The 14,933-nt window shown below is 49.8% G+C and overlaps 9 protein-coding genes across 9 annotated transcripts; 6 read left to right on the top strand and 3 right to left on the bottom strand.

The window, feature by feature from the left end:
* The first annotated feature begins 4 nt into the window (after positions 1-4).
* BO94DRAFT_628603 (acylglycerol lipase) lies at positions 5-1,328 on the top strand. Its single transcript, XM_025617493.1, has 2 exons — positions 5-307; positions 372-1,328. Exons 1-2 carry the CDS (start codon positions 233-235, stop codon positions 1,200-1,202), a joined length of 906 nt encoding a protein of 301 aa, XP_025462326.1. The 5' UTR covers positions 5-232; the 3' UTR covers positions 1,203-1,328.
* A 286-nt stretch (positions 1,329-1,614) lies between these two features.
* Positions 1,615-2,766, top strand: BO94DRAFT_590589 (DUF500-domain-containing protein; the record flags this gene model as incomplete). The annotated part of the gene is made up of 3 exons (XM_025616045.1): positions 1,615-1,657; positions 1,762-1,865; positions 1,933-2,766. The coding sequence occupies 3 exons, from the start codon at positions 1,615-1,617 to the stop codon at positions 2,764-2,766; spliced, it is 981 nt and encodes a 326-aa protein (XP_025462325.1).
* A 217-nt stretch (positions 2,767-2,983) lies between these two features.
* BO94DRAFT_299923 (O-methyltransferase) lies at positions 2,984-3,939 on the top strand. Its single transcript, XM_025606732.1, has one exon. The coding sequence runs from the start codon at positions 3,201-3,203 to the stop codon at positions 3,897-3,899; it is 699 nt and encodes a 232-aa protein (XP_025462324.1). The 5' UTR covers positions 2,984-3,200; the 3' UTR covers positions 3,900-3,939.
* Positions 3,940-4,316: 377 nt separating this feature from the next.
* On the top strand, positions 4,317-6,747 carry BO94DRAFT_590587 (uncharacterized protein; the record flags this gene model as incomplete). Its single annotated transcript, XM_025616044.1, has 5 exons — positions 4,317-4,859; positions 4,912-6,148; positions 6,201-6,481; positions 6,529-6,606; positions 6,655-6,747. The coding sequence occupies 5 exons, from the start codon at positions 4,317-4,319 to the stop codon at positions 6,745-6,747; spliced, it is 2,232 nt and encodes a 743-aa protein (XP_025462323.1).
* A 340-nt stretch (positions 6,748-7,087) lies between these two features.
* BO94DRAFT_299930 (uncharacterized protein) lies at positions 7,088-8,826 on the top strand. The gene is made up of 2 exons (XM_025606733.1): positions 7,088-7,167; positions 7,217-8,826. Exon 2 carries the CDS (start codon positions 7,477-7,479, stop codon positions 8,638-8,640), a length of 1,164 nt encoding a protein of 387 aa, XP_025462322.1. The 5' UTR covers positions 7,088-7,167; positions 7,217-7,476; the 3' UTR covers positions 8,641-8,826.
* A 593-nt stretch (positions 8,827-9,419) lies between these two features.
* On the bottom strand, positions 9,420-9,965 carry BO94DRAFT_590585 (uncharacterized protein; the record flags this gene model as incomplete). The annotated part of the gene is made up of 1 exon (XM_025616043.1): positions 9,420-9,965. The coding sequence occupies one exon, from the start codon at positions 9,963-9,965 to the stop codon at positions 9,420-9,422; it is 546 nt and encodes a 181-aa protein (XP_025462321.1).
* A 1,010-nt stretch (positions 9,966-10,975) lies between these two features.
* On the top strand, positions 10,976-11,958 carry BO94DRAFT_628598 (uncharacterized protein; the record flags this gene model as incomplete). Its single annotated transcript, XM_025617492.1, has 2 exons — positions 10,976-11,037; positions 11,136-11,958. 2 exons carry the CDS (start codon positions 10,976-10,978, stop codon positions 11,956-11,958), a joined length of 885 nt encoding a protein of 294 aa, XP_025462320.1.
* A 1,053-nt stretch (positions 11,959-13,011) lies between these two features.
* BO94DRAFT_550962 (uncharacterized protein) lies at positions 13,012-13,683 on the bottom strand (the record flags this gene model as incomplete). The annotated part of the gene is made up of 2 exons (XM_025613517.1): positions 13,012-13,460; positions 13,524-13,683. 2 exons carry the CDS (start codon positions 13,681-13,683, stop codon positions 13,012-13,014), a joined length of 609 nt encoding a protein of 202 aa, XP_025462319.1.
* Positions 13,684-14,203: 520 nt separating this feature from the next.
* On the bottom strand, positions 14,204-14,781 carry BO94DRAFT_540143 (uncharacterized protein). The gene has a single exon (XM_025612847.1). It carries the CDS (start codon positions 14,635-14,637, stop codon positions 14,293-14,295), a length of 345 nt encoding a protein of 114 aa, XP_025462318.1. The 5' UTR covers positions 14,638-14,781; the 3' UTR covers positions 14,204-14,292.
* Between the last annotated feature and the right edge of the window lie 152 nt (positions 14,782-14,933).

Raw genomic sequence — 14,933 nt, 5'->3', positions numbered from 1 at the left:
TGCATAGCAATTGGCATGCAAATTTCGCGTGATCTGGACTCGACACCTGAGGCGCCCGCCAGCAGCGACCAAGCTTGGCGGCGTTCGTGCTCGCGTCGATCTCTTTCACGCCGACCGAGGCTGGTCCTGACCGTCATTCAACCCATTGCGACAACTCCGGTTGTTGCATCCTCCCTCATTGAGATCTCCATTCATCGGCCCTTCATATTATACACCGTCATCTATTTCCGACATGGCCGACATCACTATAACGGAAGGCGAGTTTAAACTCCCGGACGGCACGGTCCTGTACCAAAAGACGTGGTCGGTAAGTCAGGTCCCGTCACATGCCAGCAAGCGTCATGGTCGGCGACATTCTGACCTCTTTCCAGCCCGCTACCCCCAAGGCCAAGTTGGCCCATTTCCATGGCTTCAGTGACCACATCAACAACTACAACGACTTCTTCTCTTTGCTGGCTCGCCATGGTATCCTCTGTTCTGGCATCGACGGGCGTGGCTGGGGCCGCTCGGCCCCGAAAAAGTCCGACCGGGGAAACACAGGGCCAACCTCCTTGACGCTGGCCGATATGGCCGCCTTCATCGAGTCGCAGAAGACCGACGTCTTCCCTGAGCTTCCATTGTTCGTCAGTGATCATTCCATGGGCGGTGGATTGGTGGCCACCTTCGCCTCGACTCCGAAGTATCAACCACTCGTATCCTCCCTTCGTGGTATCCTGTGCTTGGCGCCGTTGATGGGACTTACTCCGGAGCAGACCCCGAGCTCTGTCACGGTCTTTCTGGGCCGACTAGCAGGCAAGGTCCTGCCGCGCTTCCAGCTCGTGGAGAAAATGCGCGTGGAAACCCTAGTGCGCGACCCGGAGGTGCAGCGGAGCCTGAAAGAGGACCCGTTGAACCATGCCACGGGAACCCTGGAAATGTTTGCTAATATGCTTGATCGTATGATCGCCCTAGATGAGGGCAAGCTGGTCCTGGTTGATGGCGTGCAGTCTGTGTTTTTGGCGCACGGAACTGGGGATAATTGTACCAGTTACGATGCGAGCAAAAGGTGGTTTGAGAAGCAGACGACTCGCGTACCTGAGACGGAGAAGTTGCACAAGTCCTACGATGGATGGAGCCATCTTTTGCATTCGGACTTGCCTGAGAATGTCCCAGTCTATGCTGACGATATTGCTACTTGGATTCTGGGGAGGTCTGCTGCTTAGACTTTGTTCATCATTCGGATATAGTGGACAAGTTCCTGTTGTTTTCGGGTTATATATATATATGGGTTGATTCGTACACCATCAGCTACCCTCGTGGTGGTCACTAATGAGAGTTGCCTCTTTTATTTTGCAGTTATGAGTCGGATATATATCTGTGCTTCACGTAACATGGACGAGATTGCTAGAAGATAGAAAATGAGGAGGGAAATGAACCAAGCGGCCCAGGGTCCAGGCTAGAGTGGAAAGGGAAATGCAGAAAGCCTTGTGGGCAGCCTGAGCTTACTGCATCGGGACAAGCCGTGACCTCCACACGTGCCCCTTAACCAGCCTTATCTGCCACGGTCTGGACCTTTCTCGTCAACAATCACCCACTTTCACTTTCACTCTCTTTGTTGCGAGAGTCATCTGCACAATGCCTGGAGGAATCCACAACCCGTTTCCCTCGTCTTTGCAGAGTACGTATGTCTATTCACTGCTACCAATCTGGATTCCACCATGTTGTTGCTCCAAGCTACAAGACAATAGTTGCCGCCACTAACAAAGATCCGCACAAAAACAGGCGAGTGTGACAAGGCAGCCCAGATCATCGAGTCTTTTACCAATCCCGATGCCTTCAATAGCCCGGGCCACACCATCCCACGAAAGATTCTCACCGGCGCGAAGGTAGGTGATCGATAAGTCCACTGGTCATACTTTCCCATGGCCGCGGAACTGACTGGCGGTTTGGCAGGGCCTGGCAATCCTCACTGTCGCCAAGGTCGCATTCCTCGGATCAGGCCGCATCGGTTCTGGTGTCCTCGTTGCGCGCCTGAAAGATGGCTCCTGGTCTGCGCCGTCAGCGATCATGTCCCTCGGAGGTGGCTTCGGGGGCCAAATCGGCGTGGAATTGACAGACTTCGTCTTCATTCTTCAGAACGACCTTGCTGTACGCACCTTCGCACAGCTGGGAAGTTTAACCCTGGGCATCAATGTGTCACTGGCTCTGGGTACACTCGGACGGAATGGGGAGATTGCGAGCGGTGTCAGCGCTGGTGGGGTCATAGGAATGTTTTCCTATGCGCAGACCAAAGGTTTATTTGGTGGTGTAAGTGCCGAATTGAGCCTCTTAGTCGAGAGTAGACTTGCGAACCGGAAGCTGTACGGAAATAAAGCCAAGGCACCTGAGTTGCTGGGCGGCGAAATTCCTCCACCCGAAGAGGCCAGCGCGCTCATGCGTGCCTTGCAATCGGACGTCTTCAACGACACTGGCGTGGAACTGAGTCGTGGGTTGGCTTCGGAGGAACCACCCGCTGAAGTCACGATAGCAATTCCCTCTGAGTTGCCGTCGGAGGTAGTGTCTGAACGGGCAGTTGAATTGCCCTCTGAAGCACCTAGCGAGGCACAGGGAGCCACGTCATCCCAGCCAACTCCTATCAGAATGCCGTCAGTATCTGATGTAATCAACACTCCACCCGAACTGCCCGGTTCAATTCAAGAACTGGATGCTACACCTGTACAGCCCAGATCTTCGGACCAGCATGACCCCGTTTGTGCTCCCCCATCTAGTGCCAACAGGGTGGAATAAGAGCTATTCGGATCTGATACTTCCGGATGTCATGATCCAGGCATGACTGCAGGTTAAGCCGGGCCGTCTTCGTGTCGGTCACGTCATGACGTGAGACATGAGCATGCTTAGTGTCGGAGATAACGGAAAACGCGCATATACCCTGATTAGCTGCTGATTGATAACAGACTTGCGCTAATGAAGAGCTGGAGACTTTCGATGTCCGAAGAAACCGACCCTTGGCACTGGCAACCCCGAGATATACAGCCTTGATAATGTTAGCTTCGGGATAGCGTCTCGGACATTGATTGAATAGCAAACCTATAAAGCCAGAGAGAAGAAGAAATAAGATCTTTCTCTTTCACCGTCACTCAAACCTTCAACAGCACCTGGTTTACTTTATCGATACATTTCCATCAAAGTATTATTTTACAAAGCTTCCGCGCACCACCAAAATGTCCATCCAAAGAGCCACCCAAGCCGACACCGTCGAGACCTACGTCCAGTCTCACCTTGCTCCCGAAGACCCAGGCATGTTCAATGCGCGCAACAACAGTCTCAAACACGGCATCCCGCCTATTGCCCTCTCCGCCAACCAAGGAAAGTTCCTGAACCTACTCGCGTCATGCAGCGGAGCCCGCAACGTCCTCGAACTGGGCACTCTAGGCGGCTACTCCAGCATCTGGCTCGCACGAGCCATCAGTTCCACGGGAGGAAAAGTCACCAGCATTGAAATCAATCCAGACAGACGCGAAGTCGCGATTGAGAATCTGCGAAACGCGGGTATCAAGGTCCCGGAGGAAGTGGACGTGGTGCTGGGCGCCGGGTTGGATGTTCTTCCTAAGCTGGACGAAGAGATCCAGCGTGGAGAGCGCCAGCGGTTCGACTTTGTCTTTATCGATGCGGACTGGCCGAACCAGTGGAAGTACTTCGACTACGGGGTCAAATTGGCGACCGGGAAGGGAAGTGTGGTTTTTGTGGATAACGTGGTCCTGGCGATGTTGGATTATGGTCATGTGGGTCCGGAGGAGAGAGATGAGAGTGTGGTTCCGTTGGTGGAGGAGGTGGCTAAGGATGAGAGGGTCGAGGCGGTGGTTATGCAGACGCTGGGGGCGAAGCAGTATGATGGGTTTTTGATGGCGGTGGTTAAATAGATCCAGACGGGTATCTCATGCACTGGGGCTTATTAGCGGTCGCTTTTGGGCTTGAAATAGCAGTAGCTATATGGACCAGTCTACATGCTTGTAACTTGGTGGAATATAGTAATCGCGTCTTCTGAAGTGTTGGTCCAGCGTGGTGAACTTAGTATGGTGCGGAAATTGAACACTTCTACTGCTATATTGCGATAGGAAGATGCTGACACTTTAAACTGCAAACGTTCAGGAATATTCGAATGTCTCTGAGTCAGTATATCCTTTTGAGCTTTTGTTTGATTTTGTGTTAATCTGATAAGCCAACCTCAAAATCCGACCCGAAGTCCGAGAATCTCCGCCCATCTCCGCGATCTCCGAGCCTTATTAGCTCCCCTCGGACCCCCGGATCTAACTCACCCACCACAACATCTCACCACCATGTCCTCTCACCCCAAACCTCGGAGATCCCAATCCCCCCAGCATTCACCTCGCGAAAGCAAGCGCCGAAAGCGCAAAACCCTCTCATGCTACGATTGTCGTCGGCGCAAACTCAAATGTGATCGGGAGTTGCCGGCATGTACTCGGTGCCGAAACGCCGGGCAAGCGCATTCCTGCTCCTACGATGAGCCCGCAGATGTGCTAAGACATCCCTCACCGACATCCACGTGTTATACGCCTGTGAACCAGGAAGCGGTGGGACAGGTGGCTCGATTGCCTGCAGCACGTGCCTCGGGGTTAGCTTCGTCTTCATTAGAGGCGACTCCGAATGCAGGGACGTGGCAGTTACTTGGGGCGACGTCGAGTGCGACGGGGACGAATGAACAGCGGCCGGCTATTCGTTCGGGGGTGGAGAAAATCGTGCAGGTTGTTCCTCGCAATGAGCAGGGCGGGGCTGGGGAAACTGAGGTGACGATTTTCCGGGGCCAGAATTTCATGACGCAGTATTATGGGAGTAGTAATCCCATTAGTCTGATTTCTCATGTGAGTCTTGACTGTGGTGTGGTGTAAGGTTGGTGGAGACTAACGGGCTTAGTTCCAGGAACTGCGCACGTTTATGAAAGAGACGATCATGCAGCGGACTTCACTGCCGACTCTTCAGCGCGAATTGAAAGCATTGCAGGCGAAGTGGAAAACGGCTCGGACTGAATTAGTGCCGAAATCCGAGTGGGAGCTTTTTGGGCTTCTTCCGGATCAGGCCACGATTGATGAGCATGTTAGGGTATATTTCGAGACGTTTGAGTCGTTGTATCGCATACTGCATTACCCGAGCTTTGCAAAAGAGTATGAGACGTTTCGCGAGGATTGGAGGACTGCGAAGCCGGCGTTTGTGGTGCTGTTGTTGCTGATTATGGCGTCGGTGAGTTGTATCTCTGACGATGGGCAGACGCAATATATTGGGGAGAGCTCAATGGGTCGAGAGCGTGCGGCATTGTGGATCGAGGCTTCCGAATGGTGGCTGTCTTGTCAGAGCCAGAAGCATGTGTATTTGGCTATATGGCAGATTCGATGTCTGTTGGTGTTGGCCAAACAGGTGAATGCCGTGAAGAAGAAGCAGGCGTGGACTGGGGCAGGGACGCTGGTTCGAACGGCCATGTCGGCTGGATTCCATCGTGATCCCAAGATGTTGGGGGAAAGAGTTTCTGCGTTTGATCAGGAGATGCGACAACGGTTATGGGCTACGATGCTGGAATTGGAACTCCAGGCTTCGACAGAGCGGGGCATGCCTTCTTCAATGACGGGCATCACGTCCGACAGCAGCACGCCGCTTAATATTGACGACGAGGAATTGTTGGTGGAGGGGGTGTTACTGCCCGAGTCGAAGCCGTGGGGAAAGTACACCAAGTGCTCGTTTCTACACATTTCAGCAGCTACGTTCTCGCTTCGGACTTCCATCAACTCAAAGGTTAATGACATCGGATCTCGATGGACATATGATGATGTTATGGATGAAGAAGAAAAGATCACGAATGAGCTCCGGAGACTCCCAAAATGGGATGATCACGGATCCTCTGAAATGGCTAGAACTCTCCTCGAAATCCAGCTGCGTCATTGCCTGATCATGTTTCATGCACCGTTTGCGAGGCAAACTGATAGTAATCCACGTCACACATTGTCGAAGATGGTGTGTTTCAATGCCGCCTGTGAGATCATTGAGAGGCACTATCAGCTGAGCAAATCGGGCAATCATGCCCTTCTTCTTCTGCGGGTTGATCACTTTAGGGCAGCGTTGATGATTTGCCATAATTTATATATCTCAGCTACGATTCAGAGTATGTATACTTGCCCCTGATCTCCATACTCTGGTGTGCTGACACATCACAGACAACCTCCTCGGTTCCAACAGTAACACCCTTCTTCAATACGTCAACAGCGCCCTTGACCTGCTCTCCCAGAGAATAACACGCCTTGGTACAGGCTACACCCACTACTGGTACATCTCCGCAGCGTATACCTTCCTTCAATTGGTTCTTTCCCCCACAGACCAATCTGGACGGAAAGAGGAAGCCATCGAGCGAGTGGTCAGGCAATACCACCGGATCCTAGCACACCAGGAAGATTTACACAAGGCGAAGGAAGTTCTATTTCCCTTGCGTTTAGATCAGGTACGATCTCCAGGAATCACGCTGATCAACTTACTCACACCATACAGATGGCGGCACCAGATGACTGGGGACAAACGGCGACTGACATGGCAAATGCGTCGTTTATCGATCCAAATATAAGTCAGGTAGGATGTCTCCTTTGTCAAAACTCTAACTCCGCTAACAGGTGCTAGGATGGCTTTGAAAACCCTGAGTTATCCTTGGGAGAGTTTTTCTTTGGCAACCCATCCGCATGGACGTTCGATAACCTGTGGTCGCTTGAATAGCAGGTGCCGTTTATTGTTTCTGTTGAGGTCGCAACTAACCGATGGAGAAGAAACTGGCGGATGATGGGCATATGGAGAGGGATAGACTTGAAACATATGGATGCATCTGGTGTATACAAAGAAAGTTTCGGCAAATGTTCTTTGACATACAAGGATAATTCCGTAACGCCACTGCATTGCTGAGTCAGATGGTCACCGTGCTCATCTATATAATACACTTCCTTGTCTTCCTTTCACAAAGATTCGTCACCGATCTATCAGGCTTGCAACAAACGTTGTGCTCGCAGTTGTCACGCATCCCGCGAAAGTCAGGCCGTGTACAAGGAGGGCAGTTATTCTTCCCATTCAACGAACAAGAATCTATTGGAAAGATGAGAATTCCAGAACGTCCTAACGTACTTTGGAACCTCCAAATCAATGGTCTGTGATAGTCGGCCATGGGCAGTCAAGTTACTAACACATCTCACAGGAAAATGGTATCGTCGCTACAAACCGAGACCACTGATACCTTTCACCCCCTTGGCACCACTCCCGGGGGACAAGGAGATGATGGAGATATTAGCTAGTGCAAAGAACTACGGTGATGACCGCAGGGGTCTCGAATCCTGGGAGGGAATCCCATTTCCGAGCCCCATAAATGAAGAATGAGCTTACATATACACGGCCGATCTGGATGCAGGGTCTCTCACAATCACAAAATTCGCCGACCCAAGACCTAGATCCGTACAAATGAATCTTTGCGGAATCTCTGACGAAGCGATAAATTATGCCCTAGCACAGCCCCCTATAGATGCCCTCGATGACTGCCCCATTCCATCGAATGTTACTAGTGACGGACCGCTCCCCGCCCAACTGTTCAATCTAGGTCTGAGCAGCCCGGAGCCTATGCATGAGGTCCAGGAACAATTCTTCAAAGACTTTAAATCCCATTGGCAAATATACGTGGACGATCCCCGAACATGGAATTATGATACCGGTGTCTTTCAAGCATTAACCATGGACCTTCTGCGCCTTGCTGCCTGGGATTTCGAAGCGGCCCGTGAATGCAAACCAAGGCGGACCAATGAGAGCTTACCCACTCCAACTTGGAACTATCCCAAAGAAGGAATATACTGGTTTCACGAGCATCTCATCGTTCTCCAGGATGATATCGCCTCACAGACAGCAAAAAATAGGGCCATTGAGCGTGCTAAGTTGTATCTCAATGAATTCCACCCTAGGAAGCAAGCCGTGCGTGTGATCGTCATCTCTCTGCGCCACATTGCGTTCTTACATGTATGCAGCGACGGATTCTCATCAACCAAAACAATGGAACTACTCACGTCGACGTCTTCCGAGGAGTGCATGCCCGGATTCCGTGCACTCGCCCAAGTCCTCACATCCCCTTACGGGACGCATACTCGCGTCAATGAATCATGGAAGCGAGTCATACCCCCCGAGCTTCTGGACTTGATGATCTGCGAGCTAGAGCCCAGGGATACTATCGCATTTGCACAAGCATCTCCGGCAATGGAGCGATCATACTACAGGAACTGCACCGTATCTCAGTTTAACTTCCAGGTCAAACAATTTGGCTCGTCCATTCCCTGCTGTGGCAAAAAGACGGATATACCTCTTATATGCTGCTCCGAATGTCTTGCTTGGTACCACCTGACGTGTGGATACGCGCCAGCTATTGTGCCACCCGAAAACTACATTTGCAGAAAATGCGAGTTAGCTCCGACAGCTTTGTTGATCCGCATTCCCAAGGGATGTACGGTGCAACCTGATGGCTGTGGAAAAGTGTTCCCCCTCACCCCATGGTTTGATTGGAACCCCGATCAGGATTGGACCATCTTGTTTAATGGAGAATGTTCAGGTTTAGAGTATTGCTTGGCGCGTATGACCTGGTAGGAAGCTTTGCGGGATGAGAGTGCAGCCATCATGATATACCAAGCTTCTGCATTTTTGTTGGATAAACCAGATGATGGTATTCGAGGGTTCGGTATGACCAAGCTTGTATATTTTCCTTCAGCATGGTCAACTATACCTAGGGAACACACACAACATATATAGAAATCAAATTGAATTCAAGAGCAACGCTAGTATTCCAAACAATGGATCTGATGGCCTGTCATTACATCTTAGCACTTTCTATCTCCTTCATTATATCCTAAATAACAGTAACATCTATCAACCGGGTTAGATGACCCAAGACAATAAGAGACAATTCCATGAGCCCCTCCCTTTCATCATCTCCTAATGTCTTCTCCATAAGTAGCCAGCATTCAGTCATTGTAATACATCCACCATCTCTTCCTACCGTAGAATACATAATCAACCAAAAAATAATACTTACTCTTATACATCTGATACTAATATAATTAATATGAATAACACTCACACTCCAGTTCCCCGACATCAACGCGGGGACCGAAGCCAGTAAGTAAAGGGCCGCTTGGGATAGACATTGGCTCTTTCTTATTCATGGGTTAGAAAGCAGCGAGCACCGACTTTCCATATCCCGAGGCATTTGGATAACCAGACCGTCCTTGTAAACACCTCCCCAGTCGCTATACCTCCAGCGAGACATGAACCATTGCCACTACCCCTATATCCGACACAGTCCGTTCATTATAGAATCCAGAAACCCCTCACACTGAAGCCAGATATATAAGCTCCTTGACACCCCCTCAATCATAATACCTCCCCACCACAAGCCCATACCTCCCACCAGCCGGCCACTTGATCAAAATCCCCTCCCTAGCATCCCCCACCTGCTTATCATCAACCACCCACCCTTTCTCCGCAATCAACTCGACCACCTGATCCACCCAGAACCTACACCCCTCGCCCTCAGAAGTAAACTCATATTGATGTCTCCCTTCACTGGTCAACAAGTCCACCAAGTCTTTGACTTTATATCCCGGGTGGATATCGATTCGGAAGGCTTTTGTTGCGCGCGGAGGTGTGGTGTAGGGTTGGGTGCTGATGATCATGATGCCTTTGCTGCCGGTGGGGTTGGTGGTTCCTGGGACGGTGTAGGAAGGTGTCATGTCGATTTGTATGGAGGTGGTGGGCGTGGTGGTGCTGAGGTAGATGCACCAGTGGTTGCCGCCGCGGGGGAGGGGTTCGTGGGCGGTTATGAGGAGGTGGGTGATTGGGTGGGTTAGGATGGTGGGTTCTTGGGTGGGGGGGATGAATTGGAGGGGGTGGAAGGGAGGGGAGGGGATGTTCATGATGTTGGTGATGGGGATGGTTATGATGGATGAGGATGTGTAGAGGGGTGGTGGGAGATGTGGAGTGAGGGGTACTTTGTTGTTGGTGATGGTCACCTGGTTGATTACTATTATCTTTGTGTTAATGTTCTATTGATGTGTTACAACCGTCTAAATGTATTTTGAAAAAAGAAAATTGCCAGGGAATGCCTCAATGACTCAGAACTATCCAGCTAATAACTGTTCGAGCTGCTAGGCTCATATATATATTTTGGTGCTGGCTGTGTTATAAACCAGTATTACTTGGTGGTCGTACCCTTGCCCTTCTTTCTAGTAGTAATACAGTGTGTATCTCATCTATATGACCAACAAAGCCCCTTGTGGACAGGTGCCAAATCATCTAAAGGCCTGCAAAAAGATCGTACGGCACTGGGAAGTCTAGGTGATGAGTATTGATAGATCAACCGGAAAGTCACGAGCCGTTGATGATATATAAGCAAGAATATAAAAACAATAGATCTGTCATGTTCCTAGTTCACCTATACTGTGCCAGCTAGGTCCATTTATATTTATCATATAGTTCATTTCCACCGAAAATATCTTACATCATGGAGTTGCCATATCGGTAAAGTTGCAGAGAGATCATGATCCACACCGATTGTACAGATTTACTTCTTCTATATCGCAGGATGATTGGATCTTGGCTAGCAGATTGGGGTGGTTCTGCATTCTCCACAGGGGCGGGGGAGAGGAGTGTTTGTTGTCTGTGGCTGAGCTGAAGCGCCGGACAGAATGGCAAGTAATCTACTGAGTATATTAAGTCATGAGCCACGAATGTGCCCTCAAGAGTAATATAAATTAGAATCAAGTTGTCAGCGAAGCCTCCAAAAAAAAGGGTTGACTGAATTGCTGCTGAGCCATGTTTGCCTAGTTTGCATTGATGCTGCCCAAACAACTGTTCACAGTTCATAACAATTCATCGATTCATCTCCTTAAACACGTTCTAGCTTCTATGTAAAATCACCCACAAAATGGCTAGTATAGACGTCCATGTTACAACAGAGGTGAATGAACTCCTTCTCACCTCACCCCTGTGATTAAGCTAAGAAATAGTACTATCAAAGCCTGCGACTGGCCAAGCTCCAACAGAGCCCCAGAAGTTCCCCCTCGATGGCTGTGACATCTCCCAAGTTCCGACGAGACCCTAACCAAACTGTTTGAAGCTGCACCTATTGATCACAATTTTGGAGGGACAAAAATTGTCCGCCTGTCACAAACACTGATCCTCAAGGGCGGTCCAAACACACAACCGGGCGAAGCCAACATCTTAAACTTTATCGCCAAGGCAGGAGAGGAAAATGGAGCACGTAGAATCCGGGCGTCTAGGGTCCATCGGCTTTTCAATATCGAAAGAGTTGAAACTTGGGGCGAATGGAAATGCTTGATCCTAATGGATTTCATCAACGGCACAACCCTCGATCGCTGCTGGGATGAATTGAGCCAGAAAAAGCGCGTCGACGTTGTCGACCAAGTGGCTTTGATGTTGGATACATTGCACTCTATTCCGCTACCTGACGCGTATCAGCAGCTTCCTGGCCCTAAGGGTGATATACGGTGCCTGGCGCACGGTTACATGTTCCTTGATGAGGGTGCTGGGCCATTCGCCTCGATACAGGAGATGGAGGCGTGGTTTGATCGGAGATTGGATGTCGGGCGATTATTCAACAGGATTCCGGAGGACGTTCCCTCTTTTCATTTTGACAAGCTGGTTTTGACACATCAGGATGTTATGCCCAGGAATTTGATACTCGATGGGGAGGGAATGGTATGGCTGATTGATTGGGGGTATTCAGGGATCTACCCGGAGGGGTTCGACTATGTGGGTATCAAAAAGAAGAGGTCGTTCGGGCCGGAGTTTGTGGGCATGTTGCTGGAAAGGATTACAAGTTACGAGGAGTTGTTTCAGCATATGCGCCATATTGTGTTTGGGTTGACTACGGGACGGTATCTTTAGGGAAATACGCCTGACCACACTTGATTTCACAGATATGAGTTACATCTTTTAAAAATCTAATGATATTTATGCGTTTATATACGGCTTTTACCATCCAAGTTTGTATTAAATTCCTAGTGAAGTCAGATTTCTAGTATATCAACACCTGAAACTTAAGGCATCTGCAGGATTCTCCAAACAAGTGTTTTGAGTTTGAGATCTTAACAAACTGAAGTTAGCAGTATTCAAAAGGGGCTAAGATATATGTCCATGATGACATTGAAAGCTTATAATAGAAACCTTTACATTGTTTGGCTTGTTAGAATTCTTAAAAATAGAAGTCATTTCTATACACGAACATAGGTGTCGGTGGCGTGTAGCGGGAACCCCGGAGGATTACGGAGGGGTCGATTACTGTGTAATGTTTCGGTACTAAAATTGAAATGTTGTGGCACTATGAACCTCAGTCCCATCATTTCTATCCGGACTTTCTAAATATAATGGAGAGTGGGTTGTTAAAATAGGTCAGTGCCTACAGGGTGGAAGGAACGCGTCATCGGATGCAGGGGTCAATATTATTTAGGTAGGGCCAGTGAATGAAAGGAGTGGAATTTCTAAGACAGCACAACAAGAGGGGTAGCGTAAATTTGACGCTAATGCAAAAGCTGCCACCTCCCAGTCGCGAGTGAGCGGGAAGATATAGCCGCTCACTCTTCGCGCCTATGCAAGGCGCGGAAACACGGCTTTGGGTTTGGAGCCATTCGTCCAGCTAGATAGCGCTAGTATGCTAGTAGTTTCTCTCGATTGCTTGTTCTACTCCGATGGGCCGAAGCATCAGAGCAGTTAGGAAGAATCATCGTTGGGGATGGACAACTGGGAGGCGTACAGTGGGGCTGGGGGGGCTGTTAACCGTCTTTGATGATATAAGGCAATATACCCGAAATCCGAGCTGAACGTATAGCTACTCGATTAGAAACTGGACCTTAGATGATCGAATGTCTGACGTGCTCATGTAGGCCTTGATTGCCCCTGTCCCAGCCCGAACCAAGGAAATTCAACGCATCCAGCGACACCTTACATGAGAGATTTCGCACATGCTGTGGAGTTGGAGCCATCTTCAGCTTTATCGGTGTAAAACCAGAGCCTTTTTGCTTCTTCCTCAGATAAGACTTCTGTTTCTCGTTGCATGTAGAGCTGGAAGAGCTCGTCGTGTCTTGCTCGTACTTTGTCAAAATCCAGCTGAGGGGAGATCCACCCATCATCATCTGTGTGCAGCAACTCCTGTGTGTAGCCTTTGAGCGTTTGCCAATCTTTGTATCGCGCCACTTCATGTTGATGTTTCGACAAATCGTAGTCGTCAATTCGGAAAGGGCAAGTGTCTACAAGACCCAGTTCCGTCCAATTCTCAATAATCTCAGTCAAAGAATCGCGCAGTGGTATAATCCCGTTCTTTGTCGTGTTGTCACAAAAAGAGAGTAGATGCCGCACGGGAGAATTGATATGAGTGAGCGCAACGTATGATGCTAAATGGTATTTTCCCAGTGCTGTCTCGTAGCATTTGGAGAGAAAGGCTTAGTCTCTTTCACTCCTAGCGAAGGCTTTTTCATCCTCGTCCATATCGTTGAAATTTACGGGCAATTCCGGCTTGACCAGGCAATATTCATAGTTATTTGGTGGAGAGAGAAAGGTTGGCCACTGGACTTGCATGAATGCCGGCATAATTGAGGTGAATTGCCAGTCGATCATACTGACTACGGTCGTTGGATCTTCCTCGGAAACATAAATATTGCCCATGTGAAGATCGGTATGCCATAGTGTAGGTCTGGAGAGCTTTTGGATTGTAGATAAGCCTGCTAATGGAGGTATTATCTTCTTCGTGGCTTCTAAGATATCTCTGTGCTCGGACAAGGTACCGAAATAGGGCCCACGAGGAGCAAAAGTGGAGTTCTGTAGGCGCACAAGACCACGACCAGCCAGCGCAAGGCCTAGCTCTGATAGACTCTTCCCTAGACCACTCGCCCCAGTTACACCACCGGCCCGTTATCCGCCATGACCTCCTTGACAGCCTCCCTCTCCAGTATCTTCTCCAACCACCCCTTCACCACCGGAAACTCCTCCAAATCATACCCATCCTCCTTGGTAATCACCCTGGTGATAATAACCTGCCAACTAATCCACACCAAATCCGCCACACTACACTTCCGTCCTACCAACCACGGCTCCTCCTCTCCATCCTCCATTATCTGTTGCAACACCCCCTCCAGAACCCCCGTCACCCTGTTAATCTCCCCGACATACCATTCCACCGCACTCGGCACCCTATCCAGATGAAACGCCTTGAACCACGACGCTTGCTTAGTAAGGCCCCTGTCCACTAGCCTGGAAGAATATCCACTGCGCGGTGAGATAGCTCTTGCTGGTGCCTTCGGGGAAACTGATCTTGTGGGTTTTGTCGTATCTGGAGATCAAGTATTGGATGATGACTCCGGACTCCCAGATAGTGAGGTTAGTGTTGGGGTCATGGAAGGCAGGGAGGCGGCCGTTGGGGTCGATGGCGGTGTAGGAGGGTTGTTTGACGGTGGATAGAGGGATTGCGAAGGTGGTGTATGGGATGGAGAGCTCGGTGAGGATGGTAGCCACACGGGGTGGGTTGGGACCGCCTTTGCCGTACAGGGTGAGGGGGAGAATTGTGGTGGTCATGTTGGTGATGTCGTTATGTTCTTGATGATGGTATAGTTGGAATATCAACAATGACTTCAAACTTCCATTGGGATTAATCAGACCTTAGAAATGAAAGTCGGTGGTCGGCAGCTGTAACCTCCGACTCCCTGGATTGGGGGTCTTCGTGTCTTTGTCTTCGTGATGGGGGACATCTTGGGCCTGATCAATCACCCTCAAGAGCTTCTTCTGGTCAGCTCCAATCGGAATTCGGGTTCAGGATTCGGGATTCGGGACATGCCAAAACCCGGTCTCTCCGATTTCCCATCTTGCTGGAT

The sequence above is a fragment of the Aspergillus sclerotioniger genome (genome assembly GCF_003184525.1).
Source record: "Aspergillus sclerotioniger CBS 115572 chromosome Unknown BO94scaffold_43, whole genome shotgun sequence".
Taxonomy (NCBI): domain Eukaryota; kingdom Fungi; phylum Ascomycota; class Eurotiomycetes; order Eurotiales; family Aspergillaceae; genus Aspergillus; species Aspergillus sclerotioniger.
The sequence above is the reverse complement of the archived record's forward strand: the minus strand, read 5'-3'. Positions and strand labels throughout refer to the sequence as shown.

Bases quoted from the DNA above. Each gene is read 5' to 3' on its own strand.
- BO94DRAFT_540143 (XM_025612847.1), bottom strand. From the start codon at position 14,637: ATGACCACCACAATTCTCCCCCTCACCCTGTACGGCAAAGGCGGTCCC.
- BO94DRAFT_299923 (XM_025606732.1), top strand. From the start codon at position 3,201: ATGTCCATCCAAAGAGCCACCCAAGCCGACACCGTCGAGACCTACGTC.
- BO94DRAFT_299930 (XM_025606733.1), top strand. From the start codon at position 7,477: ATGAATCTTTGCGGAATCTCTGACGAAGCGATAAATTATGCCCTAGCA.
- BO94DRAFT_628603 (XM_025617493.1), top strand. From the start codon at position 233: ATGGCCGACATCACTATAACGGAAGGCGAGTTTAAACTCCCGGACGGC. The intron at 308-371 runs GTAAGTCAGGTC...ACCTCTTTCCAG, and splicing joins TGTACCAAAAGACGTGGTCG to CCCGCTACCCCCAAGGCCAA.